The sequence below is a fragment of the Cygnus olor genome, chromosome Z (assembly GCF_009769625.2).
Source record: "Cygnus olor isolate bCygOlo1 chromosome Z, bCygOlo1.pri.v2, whole genome shotgun sequence".
Lineage (NCBI taxonomy): Eukaryota > Metazoa > Chordata > Aves > Anseriformes > Anatidae > Cygnus > Cygnus olor.
The window spans coordinates 2,100,496-2,126,345 of NC_049198.1; the positions used below are offsets into that span (position 1 = coordinate 2,100,496).

At 47.2% G+C, this 25,850-nt stretch overlaps 1 protein-coding gene across 5 annotated transcripts; it reads right to left on the minus strand.

The window, feature by feature from the left end:
• Positions 1-399: 399 nt before the first annotated feature.
• On the minus strand, positions 400-25,508 carry ME2 (malic enzyme 2). 5 transcript variants are annotated; one of them, XM_040541575.1, is made up of 17 exons: positions 25,192-25,505; positions 22,166-22,269; positions 21,916-22,039; positions 15,623-15,756; positions 14,615-14,764; positions 13,803-13,878; positions 12,885-13,046; positions 12,273-12,376; positions 11,855-11,964; positions 11,651-11,748; positions 10,565-10,678; positions 10,364-10,478; positions 9,490-9,632; positions 7,241-7,343; positions 6,617-6,687; positions 5,845-5,943; positions 2,990-5,459 (listed from the first exon to the last, which is right to left on the minus strand). In XM_040541575.1, the coding sequence occupies exons 3-17, from the start codon at positions 22,021-22,023 to the stop codon at positions 5,310-5,312; spliced, it is 1,737 nt and encodes a 578-aa protein (XP_040397509.1). In that variant the 5' UTR covers positions 22,024-22,039; positions 22,166-22,269; positions 25,192-25,505; the 3' UTR covers positions 2,990-5,309. The 5 variants fall into 5 exon arrangements, with proteins under 5 accessions (XP_040397512.1, XP_040397509.1, XP_040397510.1 ...); XM_040541576.1 differs by lacking the exon at positions 25,192-25,505 and adding an exon at positions 23,155-24,928; XM_040541578.1 differs by lacking the exons at positions 2,990-5,459; positions 22,166-22,269 and adding an exon at positions 400-1,199 and having other exon boundaries at positions 25,192-25,508.
• Positions 25,509-25,850: the final 342 nt, after the last annotated feature.

Genomic DNA, 25,850 nt, shown 5'->3' on the forward strand with positions numbered 1-25,850 from the left:
TCACAAAAACCCGCCTAAAACCTGGTAATTCACGTCAAATATCCCCCCTTCCCCCTCCGCCGATGAAGTCAGCTCCCCTAGGTGAACACCCCACCTAAAACCTGGTAATTCACCCCAAATTTTACCCGCCCGATGAAGTCTTCTCCCCTAGATGAAGCACCCTGACGTTGGAAAGCAATGCAGGTGCGATGGCACACGACACACCACAACACCTGCTTGTAAGGTACAGCCTGCACCCATCCCAAAACACAGTGTCCCAGTTGTGCCAGGGGATGCCACAGGCCTCTTACACCTAAGACTTCTTTTTTCTCTGTTAAAATATGTCTAACGATTCTTCAGACCCTTAGAGGCCTCAGTGAAGAGTGCTGTGAAACAGCCAGATGTTCCACAAAAACTTCCGAGAGAAAAATTTTAATCGCTTTGCTTACAGTCCAAGTACCGGCTTGGTTTGCTGATCCTTTACCAGGGACAAAAATCAAGCAGTCCAAGGAAAAAAAAAATTAAAAGTAAAAAAATGTGGGTGATTTGGGTGATTTCATAGAAATTCTACATAGGTCAAGCATTATTGTTTTAGAAGAAACAAAATCAAATATAATTTAGGCAAAGGGAATGCATTTTACTACGAAAATAGAAGACCAGAACACACTTTTCAATAGAATTACAGCATATAAAGGAGGGAAAAAAAACAAAAAACAGTTCACATTTAAATACAATTTTAGTTTCACCTAAGCAATGACCCTCCCCAATAAAGCCAGCCCTGGACAGATCAGGCTAGGGTCTCAAAAGCACTGCAGCACAGAGTTACGTTCACTTGTGTAAGGTAGATACACCTAAGGTAGAAATAATTTTGCTGTTTTATTTCATTTCTCAAAAAAAGTGTCAATCTTACTGCTGTGTGGTCCTAAAAGGATTTGTATTTCTGTTTTAGAAAGGAACTACTTAAAGGGTGGAGAAGTCTCGTGCTGGATTTTCCTCACAGTTCACCCAGAAGGGCTTTCTGATACCACGGTAAGATGTATTTCAGGAGCGGGTAGGTAGGTCAAGGTAGTTACATCCAGAATTAGATGTCCCTTCACCAGAGGCAATGGAATTGCGTTACTCAAATTCAGCTGTCAAGCGGGTGTAATTAGAGCTTTGCTCTAGATTTTCTCCTTGCTCTAGTCTTCAATGTAACAGCAGTCCCTGCCTGTTACAAACATCTGTTAAGAAAGGGGACAGCGGTACGGTTCGTAACAGTGTCATGGTAAAGAACCCCAAAATGGCAGTGGTTTTCTTAAACTAAGGAATAGCACGCACAGCCAACACAGAACTGAAGTCCAAACTGTACTGTCCTTACAGTCCTTACCTGAAAGTCTTGTAGATAGTTTTATCTAAATAACAGAGGTGCTCTAACCTGCACCCCTAACATCGAGCAGACCTGGAGCAAGCCCCAAATGTAAGAAAATTTGGATTTACTGAAGCCCAGTCAGCTGAACTAAACAGCTGTAGCTATAGAATGCTGATCCCAACCCTCTTGCTGCAGTGTTCACTAAATAAGGCTGCTAATGAAAAACTAAAAGGTATGTTTCTCCTTTAGTTAGAGTGTGACAAGGGGTTGCTTTACCCCCTTCTGCAAAACAGCACGCTGGAAAAAACAGTACAGAGAACACACACCTACCATGGGAAACATGTTAAACACCGATCTGCACGTGAAATGTCACTTGGTTTTAAGCTTGGAAAACAAATACATCGTCATGAAACGTCACAGTTCACAAAGAGAACCAGGAAGAGAGGTGACAAGTCCCAGTTGGGCTTTAAAGGACATTACACACGACATGGGAATAGCCGTATATTCTCACTTCTCCTCACTTAGATGTTTCTATGTGTTGCTAGCAAGATGCTCAGTCCTGCTCCCGTTGATTTTAAGAGAACGAGTCTCGGAAAAAAAATAAGCTACTGAATTGAACGGGAAGTTCTGATCCCTAGCAATCTCTCAGCAGTGTTCTGTACATCCAGAATAGCATCCAAACAGAAGAGACGTGGAAAACACACTTTTATACCATCCAGTGGGCAAAAGTCACCAGGGCTGGCTGAAGAGCTATACCACCAGTTGTCCTTTAGGTGATTTTTTATTATTTTTTTTTCAGAACAGGGTCAACTGAACTTACACTATGTAGTGTTACAACACACGTCCTGGTGACAACTTTATCCCTTTGTGTACTGCTAAGAGAATTCTCATCTATTGGTAATGACCGGCAAATGGTTTTGAATAAACCAGAGAGTAGGAAAAAAAAAATCAGCTTCAAAAGGATACCGTGGTTCCTTCCTGAGCAGCAAGATTAGAAGTAGTAATTAATTCAAAGATTAATTACATTTGAGGAATTCACGAAGCTGAAGAAGAATCTATATGTTTTATTTAAAAAAAAAAAAAAGAGATGAAGAGGGAAAAGCGGTTACAAATTTGTGAGCTGACGTTACCAGTTGCTGATGGAAAAAGAACGGCTGTACCTTAAAGGTAGAATTCTGTAGAATACTGCAAATTAGAGATGACTCGCAGAACCTGATTAAACAATGTCTATGGGTGTGCATGCACGGAGAAAACCTTACTGGTACCACTTCGCTGCTGTAACTGGGACCGATTAGTCGAACTCTAGAGCTCTGAAACATCTGCGACCGTATTAACTGGAGCCTCAAAGATTGTGTTTTTTTTCTTTTCCTCACCCGTGTGGTGGGATTTACAGAAAAAAGATGCAGAAACAGTTGCATTTTGGCAAATCCCGCTGCCAGCCAGTTCTGAACAATCACAACCTTTCCCGCACTTGACAGAAGCCACTAACAATTTCCTGTGGGGTAGCTCCCTCTGGGAACTGAGACCACTCTTGCCCAAAGCAAGCCTCCCGCTGGGAGCAGGTAATTCTGTTTTCCCAAGTGCCAGATTTTCTTTAAGTACGGCCAAAGCCCACTGACGATGAACCCCGCTTCTTGCCTGAAAAAAATATCAGACCGAAGAGACGGATGTAGAACTTTATTTTGTAAAACCAAGTTAGAATCACGGACTGAGGGCCTTGCCTTTGCGATCAGTCTCAGCCAGGACACAAGATCAGTGCATAGGATACGTTCATTACTCTTCTGCCTAATTAGTACGTCGTCAGAAGAAGTGAGGAAGTGTGCGTTGCCAACGTATTTGGATTCAGTGACGCAGAACTCCACTGACACACGGGCTTCGGCAAGAGTTGCATTTTCAGGAGGTAAAAACAATTGTACACTAAATAAATAATCTTTTTTTTTTTTTTTTTTTCCAGTAAGGTCACAAATTTAAATACACTAAAAACAGGCATAGCAAAAATAGATGAAAAAAAGCATTCTTTGTAAAAACATCACGTGTACGTGTTGGTCTTCTTTGTACATATACTCACATGTACAAGTTGCAAACCACGTTAAGTCGCACAGCTTGGCAATGCAGCACTTAGAGCCCCACCAGACAGCATTTTACCACAGTTTCAATGTGCGGTCTTGCCCCCACATCACCGTTTTCTGCATTTATATAATCAGCCTTCTTTCCTCACTTAGGCGAAGCCTTCCAAAAGCTCACTGTTCTTTCTCCACTACATCGACTTTATTTTAAAATCGGAGACTAGGCAGGAAATGACAGAGATCACGTCTAAGGAGGTACAGAGACTATTTTCCCTGCTGTATTTTGGGTCTATTTTGCACACTTCTGCCGAGACCTTATTTATTCCATCATAAATAAGGATATGAGATGTGCTTGCCACGGGCAAGTCCCGATGAGCAAGCTTTACTTCACCTCTTTGGATTCCAGCTTTGTCTGCCAATAGAGCCCTTGTAGATCTACAGTAATTTATTTAGCCAGTGCAACCTTTTTACTTTATTTTTGTCCTTTTTTTGCTTCACTTCAGCACGCTGTGGGAGAGCGCATCGCCTTTGTTTCTGTTCAAGACGTACTCTTGTTGCTGTTACAAAGACCACAGCCTGTAGCTACGGCTGTGTCCTTGCCCGCAGAACAAAGAAACGGAGGGCACTCAAAGCTGATATGAAGAAAAAAAAAAAAAAAGAGGAATGCACATTGTGGTATCAGTATCAAATGTGCAAGGAAAAGGAGACAAAAATTCACCTAGAAATTTTAGTTTTCACAGAAAAAAAAAAAACAACACCTGACAAATCCGTAAACAGAGTGAAGCGATCAACTTACAGCTTCTAAGCATTAGGTCTTTCAAGTCTGACATTCACTGCGTGCAAACTGCACTGGGACCACACGAATCATTCAGCCCAAATTCCGTCAGTGTGCGTGTCAATAGCTGCCTGTAACGCCTTCGGGGTTGGCTTCATCAGCTCTGGGGCGGGGGGGTTTGGTTGTTCAACGCGGCAAGCGAGTCCCGCTCGGGAGCGTTTGAGTCAGCAACGTCATAAAAAACATCATACACGAGCCCTTTTGGGAAAACGAGGCTACGCGAGGGAGAAACGATGCGGCTGAGAGGAACAGAACTTTGAAAAACGAAAGAAACGAAAGAAAAAAGCCGGCGGTACGTCACCTTGGAGTCAACTGCAAAAATCTCCCCGCAAAATCTCTCAAAGATTTCCGTAGATCACTTCAGGTTCTGCCTTTGCGTGATATATTTGATTAGATAACAGCACAGCTTTGCTTTTTTTCAAGCTCGTAAGTGATTAATATATTTTCGGGCTTTCCTAGGATAATCTTAACCAGCTCACATTTTTCCTCCTAACACCACGCTGCTCCTCGAAGCACATTCAGAGAAAGAGAGCAGCCAATGCCACAAGGGAAGTCTGCACACGGGCATCTTTGAGTATCAGACAAAACAGAAAGCCCGTCAGACTTAAATTTGCCTTAAGCTGCCCCCCCCTCCTTTTGTTTTTGAACGAATTCTCCCTGGTGTTGTCACAAATAATGCTGTGTGACACCACCGGGACAATCAGAAGACTGATTATGAAAAGCAGAAATAAATCGTTCTGGAAATCAGCAGTGACGAGAGAGCATCACGCCCACATGCAGCTAAAACATTGTTAAGCAAATTGTTTAGCGTGGTAAGGGCTCTAAGGTAGAAACGCAACGTCATTTTTAGAATTAATTTTGAAGAGCTCTCTCTCGATCCTGCGATGGACGCCATCATCCACACAGTTCACCGGATACTCGGGGGAGCGGGGAGCAATCTACATCAAGGGAGAAGGGCAAAGAGACACCAAAATAAGTGAAAATAAATTACAGGACTCAAAGGTCATGATTTAAATTGGTCTGAAAAAGGGATCCCTGCAGAGTAGAAGGTACCGCCTGAGGAGTGCCATCTTCTGGTCCATCAGTGAACCTTGGACTCAGGCCAGTCATACACGTCTGGCATGAAGGATTCGTATTCGTAGGTCCAAACTTTTGATCGGATGTAACGGTTCTTGTCTGCAGGCTCAGGGTAATGGAAAGCCATGTTGTTTGCGTACAGAAATTCCATCACCTGCAAAGTTAAACCACCGCGCAGTTTGTGCCTTTTACTACACCCACGCGACGTTCGCACTTCCATAACATTTAGGACTTACAAGCCGAATAAAGCCAAATACCGAAGTCTTTTTACAGTTCCTGAATGATCAGGGATCTGAAAACTTCGTTTCAGGAATCGAAGAGCCCAATTTTGGCCCATCACCACTGCCAAAGTGAAGCATCCAACAAACCCAAGAATATGATGTGTTTCCTATAAAATGCACAAAGGTTTGGGCTGTTTCCTTGTTGTGCCCAAAGCACCTAGTGTTCAAGGGTTCTACGGTGCCATAATATCCACATAAAACCCTTTTAGCACACTTTCATGTGAAAACTCGTATGAAACTTTCCTGTTTCACACTCACCTTGACGGCAATATAAATAGAAACTTCCCTGATATTAGACAGAGGGGGATAAAGTCTTCCCTGTGCGAGCTCCTCATCAGTCAACTGTTCCGCCAACGCCTGGAATTAGAAAAAAAAACAACTTATTACCTACCGAGTGGGATCAGGAACATGCTAAAATACCTGAGAGAAGCAAGTTGTGGTGCTCTCACTACTAGAGTTTTCCTAAAGCACTGGAATAAGGCAGTCAAAAATCTCAATATTCTTGGAGGTCAGTTCTACAATCCGTGCCTCCATCAGGCTTGTAAATATTTAAGAGATTAAGACCCAGTTTTTGGGAGGCTGAGCTACCCCTAACCACGGAGTTTATGAGTACCAGGTACTGCAGTTGATTCTGCAGCTCCGATGTGCTAGGTGCTCCTGCTTCAGAGCAGAAAAGCAGGACGGGAGCCCAGGGAGCTCACACATCCCCGCCCGCACCGCTGGGAGTGGAAGCAAGAGCGGGGCAGGAGGAAAATGCAGGTCCTGCGAGGCTGGGAGGCAAGTCACGCAAAGATTTACTATTTGGGTGTTCGGTTTCCGGACGAAAATCTACATTTGCAATGGGCGCTGATGTTTTTCACGACTGTCTTTGATCAAACCCCCCCCCCCCCTTTTTTTTTTTTCCTCCCCCTAGGGAGGCATAAAGGAAACCCAAAGAAAATCCTGGGGTTTCAGCACGATTTGAGGAACCGCTCATCGCGCCGTGCGCTGTCAGATCAGAAGCCGCAGCCTACTCTGCTTCCACACTTACCTTAGCAGCTTCTAGGAAAACCTTATCACTAATATGTCGAACACTGCTGAGGATCACAGCGAGAGCCACGCCTACAATAAAATTATCGCCAATTAGGGCCACATCACTTTCAAATACGCAGCCTGCTGCCCAGAAGCTGCTGTTATTTTTCATTCCTCCCATAGCTTCCTACACACGCTCGAGGAACTATTACCACGTGTGCTAATCGTTTACCCCAACGGGTGGCTTTTGACAGGGGGTTGGAGCTTAGCAGCTGAGGGAAGAAAGGGAAAGAAATGGGGAAGCAGAGAAATATCTCTAATGCTCCTTTTGTGCAGAAATAAACTCGAGAGGCTGTCCTGACACTTATTTTTCTCCTCCCCCCAGCAAACAAGCGGAAGAAACCCTCAAAGGCTTTAATAAGCCTTTTGTTTCCTTAGGGTGAGCTCGCTGTGTGCACATCACGTGCGTGGCACCCATCCTTAACTAATTTCCTTTCAATCATTCTTCGGAGTAAGTTCTCATCGTTCAATGCCGTTCGCAGCTCTGATTCGTGCTGCTGCACTAACTAGGGAAGCAAGGGAACCCAGAAAGAGACGCTAACGGCCCAGTCTTAAAAGATCAGAAGACAATTTGGGTTATTACCTGGAAAAATGTAAGCGTTGTTTCCTTGGCCTGGTTTGAAGGTTCTTCCGTCTCCCAAAGTCACCAGGTCGAACGGGCTGCCGCTGGCAAACAAGCAACGTCCCTGTTAAACCAAGGGAAATGAAACGCTCACCGCTTTTGCGAGTCGGTTCCGCAAGAGGCAGCAGCACGGAGAAGTAAAGTCATTATGAAATACGGGGACAGCCGTGTCCTGCAGATCCCTGTCAGCTCTCGGACTGAATCAGGAAGGTCCCCGAGCACACGATAAGGCAAAAGGAAAAAGGCGAACAGCCCTACTGAATGCAGCTGGATAGAAGCACGTACTCGAACCCCTCGCCGACCCAATCCCTGCAATCCCCAGAACGACAACTTCCCCTTCCCGAAAGGGCCTGGAAGAGAGAAAAGAAGCAGTGAGCACCTCGTTCTGCAGCAAACGTCTGGAAGGCAAAAGAGGCAAGCGTGTACATCGAACTGTGCAGCTTCCTAAGGAATGGAAGATAATTATTTGCTTTACCATTCACTGCTCTTAAAGGCAGCAGAGACAGAGGAGCTACTTGCCCAGAAAATAAATTACTTGCGTGTTAACCATTAGAGAATTATCCAGGAACCGTGGCCACAGGCCAGGACGCACCACGACAGGGACTGTACAGAGGGAGCAGAGTAACGGGCACTTCCACAAGGAGACTGAAATCGAAGTACAGTAAGAAAAGGTCACTTGTTTACTCCTGGCCAGGAGGCTGCTATTATCTTACTGTCTCTGAAACTGAGAGCTCTGGGAGGAGCGAGTAATGCAGCCGCCTTACCCTTCCTTGAAAAGGACTTTAATCGGTGCGAAATAATAAAACGAATCCAGAGTCTGGAGCGTGAAACACACCCTCCAGCTAAATATACCCTTTCCTCAAGCAGTAAAATCCCAGCAAGTGAAGAATCTTGACTTTCTTTTGAATGATGGATTTAATAACATTACTTAAAATATTTGAGGCTTCCCAGGACCCCTGTGTTTGAGGAGAAATGATCAAAGAAGACGAAAGCTCAGGGACTGTGTCTGAATGTTAGGGGACCCGTGACAATAGCCTTTTTATGGAGGTAGCAAAATATATACGCATCCATTTAAGGAAAAGACCAAAAGAGTGAAAATTATAAGACAACAAAAGCCCACAAAATACAAACACACGGTGGCAGAAGGCACTAAAGCACTGCCAGGCTTTCAGAGGTGCCACCTAGTGGAAGAAGGAATAAAACGTTAGCGGTGATGTCTTCATTTCCTTCGAGACCTCCTGGCTTAGGGAATGAGTTCACACCAGCCAGGATTAGGCTGGTCCTGAGGCCAGGAGGGGCGTGGGGCTGGCAGCTCTGATCGCTAATCGCAAGACAAACTCCTTTAGTTAAGTAACTTTGGGTAGGATTTTCTAGGTAACTCCTGTGTCTTGAAGGGAAGGGTATTATTACATTTTCTGGGGTAAACCCAGCTCCTTTGGCGATCATTTTACCACTCTTGAATCTAACCAGCAGCATCTTGCTTCTGCATCTGATACAACTGCTCCTTGGGCCTCTACGCGCAGCCACAGGTTGAAGAGCAAATGAATCCCTCCCCAGAAAACATCTACTGCTTGGTTGATATTCTGTAAAAAACGCAAGCAAACCTGGTATTGATTCTCCCTCAGACAGTTAGCCACTGTTCTGGCCAACGAAATCTCTCTGAGATATTCAATAATCTTCATTTTAGAGTGTTCCCGTTTGCTGTCAAAAGCTAAGGTGTAGATTTTATCCAGAGGCTGTCATGATTTCTGTCTAGGGCTCACTCTGGACCTGGAAATCTCTGTAGCGAACGTTTTCTCCAAGAAGATTGACCCAGAAAAGAATCCAGGCTTCTACTGGAGAAGGTGAAGTTCTATTCTTCCCTCTGTGAAGCTAACACCACCGAGGTTTTAACGCTGAAAACTCAACCGCGCTAACGGTGGAAGGAAGAGGTTCACATTTCTGCATCAACATACAGAGAAAGATCTCCACCCCCTCGTTTTTACATAGATGAGTTGCTAGATCTGGGACTGCGTTTAAAGAAAAAAAAAAAAAAAAAAAAAGATGTCATTTCAAAAGCCCCACCCCTGAAAGTCTAAGATTTCAAGAGATGAAATCACCAGCCAGTTCAAAGACAGTTACAGACCCCGGGACAGGGGAACGTGAGGACAGAGGGTCACCAACATACTCTATCAAGTGCCGACAGGTCGACACTTCTAAACATCACGTACCTCTGTCAACGTATACGCTTCCTCTGCCGTGCACTCAGCCTTCACCGTGGGGTTACTCAGTGCAAATATTATCGGTCGCTCGTTGATAGAGCCCATCGCTCTGATCACGTCGTGAGAGAAGAGCCGCCCAGCTCCCGCAACCCCTGAAGTAAGTGGAAACAACAAAAAAATCACTATGTGATTGCTTGAGGACTGACGACAGTGATTGCACATCCAGCTCATGTCACCCCCACTCGGAGCAAAGAATCGCATTTCTTGCGAGAGGAGACCGAGACCAGGCACTGCTCTGCTGGTGGCCGCTTAAAATTCTCATTTTCGCAGGAACATCTAATTAACGTGCTCCAAATACCTATTTTACGTGCTTTTTTTTTTTTTCTATTGATCTCTGTAAAGAACGCTTATCACTACCCCGGATAAGGAAGTGGGAAATCCAGGCTCTCCGCAGATGATTCATGCTAGCTGGGTGTTAACTGTGCGACGGGCATTCGCTTGGTGTTGGCATTTCTGACCGTGCCCAAACACATGGGTACAAATAAATAAAAATCACAGGATCATCGAGGTTGGAAGAGACCTCCAAGATCACCCAGTCCAACCTCTGACCTAACACTAACAAGTCCTCCACTAAACCATATCACTAAGCTCTACATCTAAACGTCTTTTGAAGACCTCCAGGGATGGCGACTCAACCACTTCCCCGGGCAGCCCGTTCCAATGCCTAACAACCCTTTTGGGAAAGAAGTTCTTCCAAATCCTCACTTTTCCCATCTCACAGAAATGCAGCTCACCGTCACCAGCCTCCTGGGGGCAACGTTAGCAAGAGTAAATGCAACAAACAGCCGAGTCGCGGAAACAGAAACGAAACAAGCTGGCTTACCGATGACAGCCGAAGGCCGGAGTACATTCACTGCATCCACAAACGTCTTTGGGATCTGCTCTGGAGCCGGATGCGTAAATGGTTCCTGGTTGGAATCTACCTTTTGTTCTCGGCCCTACAGATAAACGTTGATTGAATTGTGACAAGGACACGTAAAGCAGTGGTATTTCTGTGGTATTTCAAGGCCTGGCGCACCCCTACCTGAACCAGCAATCCGTATTTGTCGAACATCCATATTCTCTTGTAGGCTTCCTCTGCTGAAACACCATTTTCCATCATGGCCATAACGATGAGGTTTGCGATTCCCAGGGCAGCCTTGGGGATAAAAGGACTTCGTTGTTTTTTTTTTAAAGAGTCACAAAAAGGGGTCTGTCATCACAAACATCTGCTCAAGATCCCCCCAGACTTAATTTCTTAGGTCAGCTCTGAAACACAAGCGCTGTTTGCTTGGATTGGAGCAGATTTCTGGCATCGACGGCATCACGTCTTCGAGCCAGAGAGAGAGGCAGCTCTCCTGTGTGCTCTGCCCCCGTGCCAGCCCCATGAAGCAGCCACAATAAAGCAGCCCAGCTGGACACGGAGAACAAGGTAGTGCTGCAGGCCTCCTGCCGAGAAACCACAGCCACGCGGTTCGTGCCTAACTGCTCTCTGAACCTCTCTCCTGCCTGTGATGGAGGGCAGAAAGGGGACGCTGGCAGTGCTTTCCCTCCACCTCCCTCCTCCTGCACCAGCTGCACGTGGTGCTGAGCCTGGCAGGCAGAGGGAGGTGCGGAGCAGGGCTCAGTTCAGAGCCAATTACCGCCACCAGGACTTGGCCCAGCAGGAGGCTTTTTCGGCTAATTAAGTGATTTTGTCAGCACCGTAGAAGCAATTTTGCTGATATACCACGGAGCATGGTGCTGGTACTGCCACTAACAAGCGTCTGCTGCAAACAGCCACTGATTTAACCTCCCAAGAAAACCACAGCAGTAACGCCATAAAGATTAACAGATGTGCTTCCTCCCTTTCCTACTGAATCATAATTTTACGGTAAATTCCCCCCCATCTACACACAGCTCCCTGCTGCTTTTGTAAATCCATGCAAAAAAGTGAAAAACTGAGCCCTGGCAGGTGGCGAACCGCTTTCAGATAGCATTCCTTAAGCAGCTACTCCCTTCTGTTGATGTATTTCATCGCGCCTTAAAGAGAATCCCGCAAAGAAATTCAAAGAATCCCCAGATCCTGCAGGACCAGGAAATATAATACACTTAGATCTTGTGTTGTTCCAGAGAGCTTAAGAGAACTCACCTCTCCTGCCCCAAGGAACAGCACTTTCTGCTCCGAAATTGGTTTGCCAGTGGCTTTCTGTGCTGCCAGCAGTCCCGCTAAGGCCACCGAAGCCGTCCCTATAAAAGCAGGACAAATCTGAAGAGAGTTGAACAGATCTCCATGGCAGATTTTGTTTAGGAAACCTTTTGGCACGTACACCAGGGACACAAACAAAGGGTATACCTTGGATGTCATCGTTGAAGGTACAGTATTTCTCTCTGTATTTTCTCAAAAACCGAAAAGCGTTGTGGTTTCCGAAGTCTTCGAATTGGATAAGGGTGTTCTGGCCATACCTACAGAACGCGGCAAACATGAATATCGTTAGGCTTATCGAGAAACAAATATTTTAAAACAAATCCTGCGTGGTTATCTCTGGACAGAAGACGTCCTCGGGATTCAAAGAGCTCCATCTCCATTCTGTGCATATTTAACAGGTAAATACAAACAGGCCACAGAAAAAAGTCCCTACAGAGCCAGAAATACAAAGGCATCTCTTGACATCTAGTCTTGTCTTTATTCCTGAAGCGACTCTTACAAGGACGGTGCGTCCTGGAGTTTTCTTGCCATCAGATACTTCCATGCAGAATATTCAGGGTCATACCTGTCTGTGATGGCCTCCATAAATTCATCAATTAGGTCATCGTAGACCTGTGAGCGATCCCTTTTTTGGTACAGGCCCATATAAAATGGATCTTTTAAGAGGGTCTGAAAGAGAATAAATCAAAGACAGCAGCAGGATGAATCACTTCCTCCGTATACGTTTCCCAGAGTTCACATTTCACACCATTTTCAAAGACATTGCATTTATAGGGCTGCTGTATCTGCTTCCAGTCTGTATCAACGCTCAGGAATTTCAGCTGGCGCTTGAGGTTGGTGACAGCTACTTTTCAAACGGAACAGATCGATACTGTGAACAATAACCTGCTTTAATAAATCTGATCCGTGTTACCAGCCTCTTAAAGTCAGTTCGGCTGACTTTAATCTATTCTGCAGTGTTCCAGCATTCAAATTGCTTCCAAACACACCACTTCGCTGTCAAACTAACTGGAGTTTTTCTATCGCAGATATAACAGTGAATTCCAAACCATTTATCCTTACACAAAACGGTTGGTTTTAAGGTGCTCAGATAAAAATCTTCTCTTGTAATACTAAAAGCTTTTAATTAGATACTTTTCATAGCGACAGTTTCAGGCAAAGTTTTTGTCTAACTCACTGTATTGTCAGTTCCAACGTCGATGCACACAGGCAAGCATTTATCTGGATGGATTCCTGCACAGGCCGTATACAAGCAGAGTTTCCCCACTGGGATTCCCATCCCATACACCCCGAGGTCTCCGAGACCCAATATCCTTTCTCCATCAGTGACAACAACAGCCTGAAAACAAACAGAAGTGAAGCTACAGATGATTACTGGGATTTGTAAAGTTTGTAGTGATACCAATCGTGTTTTTTCCAGGCAAACAATCAGGCATATTTGTACAGTTAAACAAAGAACACATTGCAAGGAATTTCTTTTTACCCTGAAGCAATAATGCTTAATGTTAGACTCTGCTACGTCCCTTTTTGTTTGCTGAAAGCTGCTGCCCAAACCCCTGAAATGAAAGCTAACTGGGAAGAAACCACGCCACCGTGTTGAACAGCAGCTTCTAACTTGGGTTTATGACTTCCACCCCTAAATCCAGACATCAAGAAGTTTGGGTAAGTATCATCCACCCTCCTCTCCCTTTGTGGTTCAAGACCCAACTGGGTCAAACGGGATTTAATGGCAAAATACGGGGGCTTCCCAACCATCTCTTCTGTGTCCTAATCTACCTCTCCTACTGCTACGTAACATGAGACCCGAAGATGCGTTCCCCAGCACTTCCCCCAAAAATGGGATAATTAAATAAACCAAAACGTTTCGCAAATCTAGTTCTCATCATCGCCGTTTACTGAAACATGAGCTTCGGATTTAGAACAGAACACCGCTCTTCAAGATGCGCGTTATCTTCATTAGCTCTGTTTCGCAATCATTGTCAAAACAACTGCCAAGGACGCATTATTCAGCATTCAGACTTCCATCAAATGCTAGCCAAGAAGCCCTCCTGAGATTAAATAACAACTAGAAAGAAGAATCATACAATGGTAGTACCTTGACGTCGTTCTCCGGCCAGTTATTCACAATGGACCTTATATGACCTCTGTCTGAGATTGAAATAAACAATCCTCTGAAAGGAAAAAGAAATATTTTACAGGTGACAATCAGAAATTTCACTTCGCTTCAGAAAACTAAATTTTAAACAGTAAAACTTCCTTAAAGTTGAAGCGTTGCCATCACTGACACAAAACATTCAAAGGACAATTTGTTGTATGCATTTCTATGCAGTCACTTGGACACTCTAGAACAAAAACACAGAGGAAACACTTTTCAGGAGTGCTTCTCTCTGAGAAAAGGGGAGGCAATGAAGCAGAAAAGAGCCCAGGTGAAGAGCTGAAGCATCTGTTGCTTCTACTCAAGGAGAATACATCTAATGAAACCCCTCCTGAGCAGAAGGTGAGGCTGGCCGGCCTTCGGAGATCCCTTTTAACCTACGCTTGCCTCCAAATCCTCTGTTCTCAGACAGGTCTTCGGTTCCACAGACGGGATTTCAAGCGCTGGAGAAAGCCACGGCACTGCCCCTGGGAAAAAGGGAGCTGTATGGCATCTCGGGAAGAGCTAGAAACGGGGCTGAAACCCCTCTTCTGGTACTTATTTGCCATATCACCACTTTTGTTTTCAAGCGTTCTGTTTTGCAGCATGAACTGAGTGTTCAGTTATGATTTAACGAACTTCTACCGCCCCCGAACTGGAGCAACTCTCGTGCAGGTGAATCCAAAGGAAAATGAAATAAAGCACACCCAAACCTCAAGGAAGAAATACAGAGAAAACAAAAAGCAACAGCAACATCCATCTACTGTTCTTACTTTGGTCTCCTGAAGATGTGCCCGTACTGGGAACAGGCGAGGCCCACTGTCGGTGTATACACAATTGGCATTAACCGCTCGATATCGTCTTGTAAAACCCTGTAAAATAACTTTTCATTTCTCTCTTGGATTCCCATTATGTAGATATACCTGAAACCAAGCAAACAAAAAAAAAAAAAAAAAAAAGAAAAATCAGCAATTTAACGATTTTCACGTTTATGCTTATTTAAGACAAGGTGAAAAACATCGAAGCAAAAACTTCACATTATTTCTCCACGAAATTCCTTTTTCCACTCAAGCTGGACATGGAGATACACATAGGCATGCATGAAACCAGTAACGGGATGCTAAAAACATGCCATTCTACAAAAGAAACAAGCAAAAAAGCTTAAACACAAAGCAAACAAGCATTCAAAAATAAGAAATAAATCAAAATCCCCCCCGCTTTTTCATCCAACCACAGGGTTAAAAACAAATCTCAAGAGGTTACCCATTAAGAGGCTTGAAATACGACCTCAATTCTTTTCTAGCAGTAACTACTGGATACGATAAGTGCTATTTTTCATACCTAATTATTAAACCCTCAATTTATTTTCACTCTCACACGCTTTAAGTATGCTTCAGCTGACTGCCCCCTCACCCCTTGCCCCCAAAATAGTTCTGTGCCCTAAAAAACTGCCACCCAAATCTTACACGTTACAGGACTGTAACAGCAAGGTCAACAGCAAGCTGCTGCCACGTAGTTTGAGCTTTGTTACCAGCTAATTTGTGCATGTTCTTTTCTGTTGCCTTATGACTACGGAATATTTTAAAATAATGCTCCCCAACGTCATCCAGACACGTGATGAATGCAGCTTTCTGTGCAAAATTGAAAATAACCTTCAACAACTGGAAAAAAGAAAAAAAAACACGAAGGCACAGGAGACTTCTTTGGTTAACACCACGAAATATTTTTTTCGGCCATTTTCATTTACTTGCAGGACAAAACAAGGCCGGAGGGGTGCTTACTTCTCCAAGGGGTCCGTCATTTTTGCCAAATTCTTGTGGAAGCGTAAGGCTTGAATGTCTTGCGTCTCGATTTTAGGAGGTAGAAGCCCTTGCAATCCGAGCATCTGCCGTTCGTGTAACGTAAAGGCCATCCCCTGAAAACAGAAGAGAGGTGATAACAAGAGAAGTAAAGGTCAGAAAGACTTGGCTGTTTTTCCTCCAGCATTTCTATTTATCCTGGATTTGGTTTTGCCATTTCTGACTGTCCACTTCCAGGACACCCGTGGTGCCTCAGATATCCCAAATGTTATCAGACCAGGGTGTCTTCGGAGAAATGTTCCGGGGGTGGGTGTAATCCTACAGCCACCGCTGCCCTGCAGCGGGTGCCACAGGGCGCAGGTTTGGGCGTTTTTGTCTCTGCTGGGGCTCTCCTGAGTGGGCGCCCCTCCTGAGCACGGCTTTTCCGCTGCGCTGAGTCCTCGCGTGCCCTCTCCCAGATGTCGTTTCCCTCTGTGAAACTGGAGAAGAGCTACGAGATTCCACCGCAGATGTTTAGGAGCAAAACAGCTGGCTCTTGAACCGTTTCCCAGAAATATAGGGTTGACCAGAACAAGGGGGTCACCCAGTCTGCTCCCTACACCCACAGCCACAAAGAGCTCTCTCTACGTCTGCATTTTCCTACTTATTTTCACTAATCCAGACCCCAAAGGGTGACCGAATCACCCTAACGCTTCCATTGAGATCACATTTCAACCCAAATCCTTCATTTTTTGCTCAAGGCAATGCCCGATCCCTTAGGACTGTAACGCTCTACGACCAAAAAGCCTCGTTTGCAACAAATTAAGTTTCAGAAGGGTTAAATTGCAAAAAAAAAAAAAATAATAATCCCATTTCAGATTCGTACTGCCAGGTTAAAGAAAAAAAAAAGGCTTAAAATAGGCTTCTAAGGTTCACATCTCGTCATCACGCCCCGAATTCGTTCTGCAGTCACACAAATCACAGGGAAAAGATTCAATAATTTCTCACTTTAGAATAAAAACTGTAAGATTAGACTATAGATAGATAGATAGATAGATATTCACCTCTCGTAGATAATTTAATAGGCCCTCAAAGGTATTTGTATAAAGCATAATGCACACTAACAAAAAAGCTCCGGTTTAGAGGCCGGACCTCGTTGTAATTTGGCACTCTAACGGTGTGCAACCAGGCAAAAACATAATTAAATTGATTTTTTTTGGCGTTATTTTTCTCTTTGCTCACTTAAATCACGTTTCGTACTGGTTATCTTGGCTACACCAATTTAAGCAGTCTGCCTGCCTCTGTATTTTTTTGACTACTTCTGTGCAATGTTCTATAGTAATACAACATTTGAAGAGTTTGAAAGCGAGCTAGTCTACCCCAAAGAGGAAAAAAGAACAAAAAAAATCAACTACTTTGCAAAAAAAGACTTGCAAATACTTGGATTTGCAAAGCATTTAACCCTAAAAAAGGAAGATACTTCATATTTGACAACCTTCCATGGAATAGTTGTGACAATACTGAACTCAATGCCTCCTTTTTCTATTATCTGCAAATGATTTGCAAACCATTTTATTCTTTTCCCGATCTGTTTCAGTTCCACTTCTACGTCCTTCAAAAGAGAAGTTAAAGGGTTCCCTGGGAACGTTAAGCTGCACGAAACCGCAGACAACTCAACTTTCTTCCCTTTTTCCTCTGCTGCCTCCGAACTTATTCCCATCGGCAGTTTATTTCTTCTCAAAACAACCACTTCTCAACGCAAAGCACACTTGTAGGGCAAGGAATTTCGGATGTTGAGCTAAGCACAGCTGGTAAACAGCTGCGGTATTTCCACCATCCCTTCAGGCGCTGGGAACATAAAAAACGATGCCGAAAAAGTCATGACATGAAGGAGAAAAACAACAACAACGAAAAAAAAAGGCTCGATTTCTTTTCGGAGCATGCAAAAACACCGGTGTTTTGTGTTTGGGGTTGCAGCTCGGTCCCTGCACAGCACCTTGCAGGACAGAGATCTTCCTGAAATTAGCGTGCCTCCGAGTGAATTTTTCAGCCTCTTCCCTCATTTTACCAAGACCTACGTGGCCGGAGAGAAAAAGCGCTTAGCTGCCAGTGAATCAGGAGGCGCTCTGCGATTTGCAGCGCTGGGATCGATCTTCTCAAAGGCACGCAGGATCCCAGCACCTACTTAAGTGCCAAATTTCCCACTGGTTGCAGCTGGGATTAACCGCATAAAGATCGTTTTCAGCTTAAGTCACCGAGATGGTTTTTTTTTTTGGGGGGTCTCTTTGACCCGCAGGTGCTAGGTGTCCTTTCTCCATGTCCCCCGCACTGACTTTCACTCGGATTAACTTCCATAATCCCCTTTGCAGCTCAGGAAAAGCAGGTGTCCCTTTCAGATGGCACAGCCAAAGCAGGGAGCACATCTAGGGGAAAAAAACAGCACACTTCAAAGACCTCAAATGAAATAATTAACATGTAGAGTCAATTTTACTGCAACAAAACCAACACACTGCCACGGGGGGAAAGAAAAAAAAAAAAAAAAAGGTACGAAAATGAAGCGCTGACAGCTTTTTAGGATCGCTGAGAACTGCGCCTTTAACCCACAAGCCGGCTGGACCTCGCTTTGGCCCTAACGGCTGGGCTTCTGCTACAAAGAGCAAGCGACGCTATAAATACCAGCGCGGACAAATTCCAGTTGCCCACTAGGCATAAAGGTGAACGGGAGACCTGAATCTTGCACGAGTGACTTTTATTAGCACCACCGGGTAACACCGAGAGGTCTCTAAGCAGAGAATTATTAGTGGCGGTGTTTCTTCCCCCACCTGCAAAGGCTCGCAAGACATGTACAGGAGGGAATGCTCTTTACCTGATACCAGAAATGCTTTCAAGCATTCTGACAAATGATGTGATTTATAACAAATGACCCACTCCAAGCCCCTGACAGAGCTATAAAAGCAGGATATATCCAAACACGCCGGGGTTTGGAAAATGAACACCGGCCCACTTCACGGGGAAGAGCCAATCCAACGGTTTCCGTGTGATTTCTGATCACCATCACAACACGCGTCATAAAACCTCGAAATGCATCGTAAACGTTCTCAAAATAAAGGGTATTTCGCATGGGTTTGTGGGCTTTCCATTTCCTTAACTGCTTCCTTTGGCTAAATCGCAAAGTTCACTCTCGCGCAACACATCTGCGGAGCAAATTAACGCAGTTCACTCGTAAGAATCAAAGGTGCGTTTGCTATCTCAGCCGTGGATTCAAAGTTTGTCTGTGTTCAGGAGAACGGGACAGAACACGGCATTCTCCTTCGCTTTCTTTCCTCCTTTGAAACTTCATTTCTCATCTTCGTTTTTCCAGAAACAGCAGCGTACAACGGAGGAAGCCAGGACGCACGCGTGCTGAAATCCAGCAAAAAAGGTGTTTTATGATTACGTAAAAGCTTCGCACGCTTCCCCCCACGAGTATGACTTGAAATCCACGCTGAAGCTACAAGAAGGGGGCTACTAAAACCATCGGCCAGCCCCTCTAGGGCCCCAAAACCTCGTAAGCCAGGCGGTTTCCTTCCTTCCCTCCCCCAGCCACCGTGCCGGCAGCTCGGGACTCGGGAGCAGAAGAGCTGACCGCAGTTAAACGGGGTGCACCTTTGGTACTTACACCTCCTCTCCAGCCAGAGGATAAAAAAAACTAGTTATACATTAAATAGCTCCATCTTCTTCCACCCCTTCTGAACTTCCATCTTCTTCTGAAGCCCTTTTTAAAGCACGCGCATCTCCGGGAAGCTGATAAAAGCTGCAGAAGCAGCAAATGCCCGGCCGTGAACCCCTAGACCTGAAACCTCCCGTCCCCAAAGGAGCGGGGCCGGGCACAAAGCCCGCTGTGGACTCCATCTCCACTTATTTGTCCCGGTTTTCCCAGGAATGCATCGCTTATTTTACACCCCAAAAATCTTTCCAAGCCGAATAAAGCAGCGTGCCGCAGGCCAGCGCGGTGAGAATGGGCAGGGGAGGGGGGAAAGGGAGCGGCCGCTTTTAGATCCTCGACTTCGTACGATCCTTCCTCGCACTGTCCTATTCGATTTGTTTTGTCCAGAGAGCTTTGATTCTGTTTTATTTATTTATTTATTTATTTATTTATTTTTTCAAATTCTGAATCAGAAACACGCTGTCCGGCTATCTGCCAGACGCCAGCGAGGTCACGCGCGTCCCCGCCACGAGCGCTGGCGCTGCAAAACGGAGGCGACCTCCCAGAAACATTCAGTTAAGGCATACGCAAGAATAAACGGGGCTGAAAAATCGGCGAACCAATAAAGATGAGCACGGGATTAACGGTCCAGCTGAACACAAGGTGGGAGAAGACGGCCACCTACCTGGAAGAGGGGCACTCGGGCAGTTCGGCGGCGACTCCCAAGTTTTAATCGACATATAAATAATTTCATCGCAGGTACGAAACAAACCTGAGCGTCCTAACGGTGTTTTAAGCGCCCGAACAAGTTTAAAACGCTGCCCCGGCAGCGGAATAAAAGGTCCTGAAGCCGATTAGGTGTAACCTGAAGCCCTGGCGCTGAGCAGCTCGGCACAAATCAACCATGGTGGCCGACCGCAAATACCCGCGGAGGGCAGCGCCGCAGTTACAGGATGTTCTGCAATTGTTTGGCCGCAGCAGCAAGGGCATTCCTGATATAGCCCGTGACCTTTGCCGAGCCGCCCTGACAATGAACGCTTCGAACCCGGCCTCCAGACGTAAACCCGCAACGTGCCCCTGAAGGAGACGGGTGAGGATGGGAAGGGGATGAAAGGAGCTGCCCTCAGACGCCCGCAGGATGTGCGCGAACAGGCGTCAGCCTTCGTGCCAGGCTGACACGACAGAGCCCAACAAACGCAGGAAGTTTGGGGTTTTTCTCCTCCCCCTCTCAAGTATCGCTTCTCGGGGACGCTTGAAAATAAAACATCGCCTGCTATTAACACGCAGCTCTCTGCCCTTCCTTCCTCCTCAAGGAAAAAACCCCGAAAAATACCGTGGTGTGCTCAGAGAACTCCAGTCTTCCAAAAAAAAAAAAAAAACCGTAAAAAGAAAACACATTTAACACCAGGGAAACAATAAGAAATGCCCTATTGTTTTTGTCTCTGAACGCCGTTGCGTAATCAGCACTTGGAAGAGCTTACGGGGCTTGAAATCATTCCCACTGGCACGGCGAAGGGTTTATAGCTCGGAGAACTCCAGAGATAATCTGATCGGGACAAATCACACCGATCTATTCCTTCCTCCGCCCCCGACACGCCAAGCCCAGTTTCACTGCCGCAGCCGGCCAGCCTCCGACCTCTGCAGCAGGAAGGAAGGGGAGAACATTTAGAGTAAATTGGAAATATAAAGCGTTACGGGGGGGGGGGGGAAACCTAAAATCAGAGGTATAGGGAAGAAGAGGAAAAAAAAAAGCAGGTATTAAAAATGTAGGGTGAAACTACGGAAGCGGAGCCTCGGCAGCTCCACTGCTCGTGAAATACCCTGCTGGGGCAGCTGGGTTTGTCACCTCTCTTGGCCACTTCAGACAGCTCGGATTGCCTAGCAAAAGCCCTCATCCCCCATTAGTTTTAGTTTACAAGTTGATTCAATATTCCCAGACTACTTCTACCGAAAAAAAAAAAAAAAAAAGAAAAACTGGGGATGGGGAGGTAGAGAAAAGCAAACGGACTAAAAAAATGACTTGGTTAGGAGTTCCTCCCAGCGCGGGGAATTAACGTGACGCCTCTCCCTCCCTGCTAGCTCCATTCAAAGCTTATTTTTAGATGCTCTGTGTGACCCTGCACAGGGATGTTTCGCGCTGATATGGCTCGGTCCCAACTCCTGGCAAAAGGCAGGACCAGGACAGGGGGGCTGCCGCTCTCCGCGGAGAAAGAAATTCAAATTAACTTTTGCGAACTGCGCAATGAAACCCCTCGACCCGCTGGAGCTTTCCTTCAACTCAACGAGCCCCCAAAAACCCCGAAAAACTAAGTCAGCAGTGAGCAAGAATCAGCGATCCTTCATCCGCTGCAAGGGAGCGGCTGCGTAAATGGCGGCAGAGCAAGGGAAGCGCGTGCTGACAGAAGCGGAAGGCGGAACTTCAAGTCCTTGTACTTCGGGTGTCCAGGCAGTAAACCCATAAATAATCACCGACTCCTTCGTTTTTCCCCCACACACACACCCTTTTTTTTTGCCCAACGAAGCTCCCCGGGGGCGGTTTCACCCCGGGACAAGGTCCGCCGCGCCGTTACCGGATGGAAGATAAGACGTTCGCTGCCGGCGCGCCACCGACCTTGTTCGTCCGCGGGTTTAACATCAGCGGCTTGCCTTTTTCCTTCGTGTGTGCGCCGCGCCGCGCCAGCGAGCAGGGAGCGGCGGCCGCCCTTAGCCGGGAGAACATGGTTTCGGCGCTGCACCTGGGAAGGAGGAGACAAATAAATAAATAAAATAAAATGAAATAAAGAGGTTGAGGAACAGAAGCAAGCTGAACTGACGCTCGTATTTCGAAGCCGGCTCTCGGAAGGGAAGTGGGGGCGTGTTACCTGAGACCTTCCACTCAAACACGGCGGTAATAACCCCGAATTGCCTCGTGGCAGCCAGGAAGGAGAAAAAGGAAGGCCAGAAGGGAGGGCAGCCGGAAAGGACTCTACGGCAGCAGGATGGGGGAAGCAAAATTAGGTTTTGCCAGCCTTTAGGAGCGGCGAGTCCGATCTTAAAGGTTTTTAATTGGGGCTGCTCGTTCACCGTTGCTCCCAAAGGCAAGCCCGTGGAAGCTGAAAGCGATCCGGGCCTGGCGCCGTGGCAAAACTCAGCACGCGTCCCCACCTGCTTCCAGGGGTGTTGATTTGTCCCCAGTAAATACCCTAAGCAAGGAGGCCAGACACCACACCTTATCTTCCTCTAATTAAACCGAAATTCCTTCCTTGCACCTAACGAGCGTTTAAGGAGCAAACAAGATCGTGGCCCAGATTTCTCCTAGGTTCATCGATGAGCTCGCTAATCAACCAGGGAGCCGATACAGAAGGGGGAAGGATGTTGTGAGGGGAAAAAAAAGGGGGCTGCAGTGTCACAAGAATACTGACACGCAGAGAGAGGACCGAGGTTGGGCAGTGCCCCAGCAGGAGGAATTAGGAAGAACGCAGAGGAATTGAAAGAGGAATAGAATTCCTGCTGAAACCTGCGTCAGCATAAGCAGACCTAGGCTTTATCTTCTTCTTGGAACGAGGCTGTGGTACGCCTTGCCTACCCCAGCGTGACACAAACCAGGCACCCTCTAGCCGGCTTCATCACTTCGGTAACGATCAAGCAGGCGAAAATTATTCCATTAGGCAAGTTCCGGCTACAAACGCGCCTCCCAGCGAGGGTTTTGCTTAAAAAAAGAAAAGGAAGAGTTTCCCTGCGGCTGCCGCTCTCCAGCAGTGCAGAAGGGGTTTTGTGGGGGACGAGGGAAGGGGGTCACTGCTACGTTAAGAGGGGAGCCCCAAAGCGGAGGAAGGAGCTGGGGATGAGGCCGGTTGTTCCCTGAACTGACCTGCCACTGCTGGGGGAAATTAGCAGGATGCCCGCAGCGGTGATGAAATCTCCGGTTCTCTCCAGCAACGTCCCGAGTAAATGGCATTCCTCGGGCACCTGGAGATTTGCAGATTAGCTGGGAGGTGTCACTGGTAACACGCCCAGCGGGCGAGCTGCTCCTTCTGCAGGCGGATCTTTACCGTCCTCAGCCGCTTTCCTCTTTTTCTGGGGCAAGCCACGCAACAGGGAGGAAAGCCGGGTGACGCGGAGCGCTTAAGCAGAGTAAATTCACTCTCTCAGATACGACGCATTCAGCAAACAAAGCAGAGAGATAAATCAAGCAGACTGACCTTAGAGCTTGTTTGCAAAAAGAGCGGGCGTTATCTGAATTACTTGAACTCACAACGCTGGCAAGCTGCCCACGGCCCAAACAGAAAACAGGGCTGAAGCGTTTGGCGTTGGGAGTCTCGGTTCGTAAAAGACTCTTAGCACACACCAGAGAGCTACTTTTTGGACATTTTGGGGGACAGATTTGCCTTAAGCACCACAAAATCCACGATCTCGTGCTTGCGGAAACCGCAAAAGCGGTACTTTTGGCTTAATCCGCCAGAAAGATGGGTTTGCATCCTGGATTTTATTCGGTTTGTCTTACTGGGAAGGCTCCTGGAAGCGAAGAAGACTCCTGCAGAGTCTTCAGAAAGATTGCAGAATAATTCCTCTGAAGAAACAGAAAGCTGCTGCTGCTGCTGCTGCTTTGTTCCGGAGAACAGGTACACGGATACACTACGTCTGCTTTCTTCTTTCCAAACGGACAGATTATTTTATATAAAGTGAGGGAGAAACAAGGATATCACCACCTCACCACCTGCTGCACGCTTCCAAAAGGGAATTCTTCCTGGGAAAGTAACTCAGCGAGCAGACAGGGAAACAGGGCTGCTGGCTATTAAATAAAACACCTTTAGTGTCTGTCATGCCTCATATAAGCTTGCCCACCACTTACAAAGCTCGCTGTACAATAAGTTTGGACTGACAAATAATAATAATAATTATCACTGCTTAAGTTATAGAGGATTCTGAAAATATACACACATACAATCACCTAGCAGCCCGAGCAACACTGAAGCGTTCCTTCTGTTGCAGAAAAGGTGCAGAAAAGGATCATAGTAAGGATGAACGTGCGAGTAGCAGGCACCCAAGGCCAGCACCCTACCACATATTTTAACACTTCCTCAGCTTGCAGGAGGAAAAAAAAAAAAAACCTTCAAGTGTCGCCCGCGCTGATGCTGCTGACTCATAACGCCGCTGCTCGGGGTTATCAGAGGCTTTGTCCTCGGACTAAGGCACGCTTTCTTCCTTAAATTACACGCTGGGACCACGTTTCTGTTCCCCTTACCACAGGCGAGCAGCGCATTAGATGCTCCTGGCTGTCCACACACGAGTTGCTTGGGGAGCTCTTTGCATCGCTCTGGTGGATATGCGTATGTATATTCTGTTTGCCACTAACTTTTTGGAAGGAAGAAGGCAAAGATACCACATAAAAGACTGCTTGGCTGCACGGCTGGCTTCTTTATGGGCCCTTCGTGGACACGCTAGGTGTTTTAAGGGGTTTTAACCAGCTGGACATCTCTGCCACCACAACCAAGGGGCTCGGAGGCGCCTTCACCCCGCACCGCTTGGGCTGTGAGAGCCAGGCAGGACCTGTGAGGCTCCGCACCGCCGCTTATTTATCCCCAAACGGCCGAGAGGTGAAAAAAATAACCCCAAAGGATCGGGCAGGCGGGCTCCAGGCAGGCCAGGCGGCTTCCTCCTGAGGAGCCGCGGCGCTGCCCGGCTGGGGCCGGGGCCGGCAGGCAGCGGCCGCCCCTCGCCCCGGGATGGACCCGGGGGAGCCGGGGGAAGGTGCCCGGGGGGGGACACGGCCTTGGGGCCGCCTCCCCGCCCGCGTTACCCCCGGGGCCGAGGCGATGCCCGCCCCACCGCCTCCCCGCAGAAAAGGCCCCCGCGGGACGGGCTGGGAAAGGGCCGGAGGCCTTCCTAACAATTGGAAAATTGTTACCGGAGCGCGGTCCGCCTCCTCCTGCTGCCCTCCGAGCGATGCTGGCCGAGGACCTGTCTCTATTGTGCGACAGCAGCTGCCATCCGCCGGAGCTCCGCCCGCCTCGGAACCCGCCACTGAATGCGTCGAGCGGGGCTGCGCCAGGGAGGGACACTCCGGAGGGCGGGGCGTTCCTGTGACTGACAAGGACGCGCAGCCAATGAGAAGGGAGGAACATCAAGGACCGGCCGGGGCGCTCCACCAATGAGCTCGCTGCTCCGCGGCTCCTCGCGCCGATACAGGGGAGGGCGGGCCGGGCGCGGCCGGTAATATGCAAATGAGCCATGGCCGGGAGCGAATCGGAGCGCAGGGGCGGGGCGAGGAGCGGGGCGCTGTGGAGAGGAGCCCGAAGGGGGCGGGGCCTGTGTGAGGGGAGGGGGCGGTGAGGAGAGGGGGCTGTGAGGGGAAAGGGCGGCAAGGGGATGGGGCTGTGAGGGGACGGGGAGGTGGAGGGGACCCCGGGTGGCTGTGGCAGTGATAAGGGGATCGCAGCTCTGAGGGGTGACAGGCCAGGAAGGAGGGCGAGGCAGGAAAGGCACAGCCAAGGAGGGGAGATGCACCAAAGAGGGGGGTTTCAGGGGCACAAGATGGCTCCGGGTATAGTTACTTGAGACAAGATG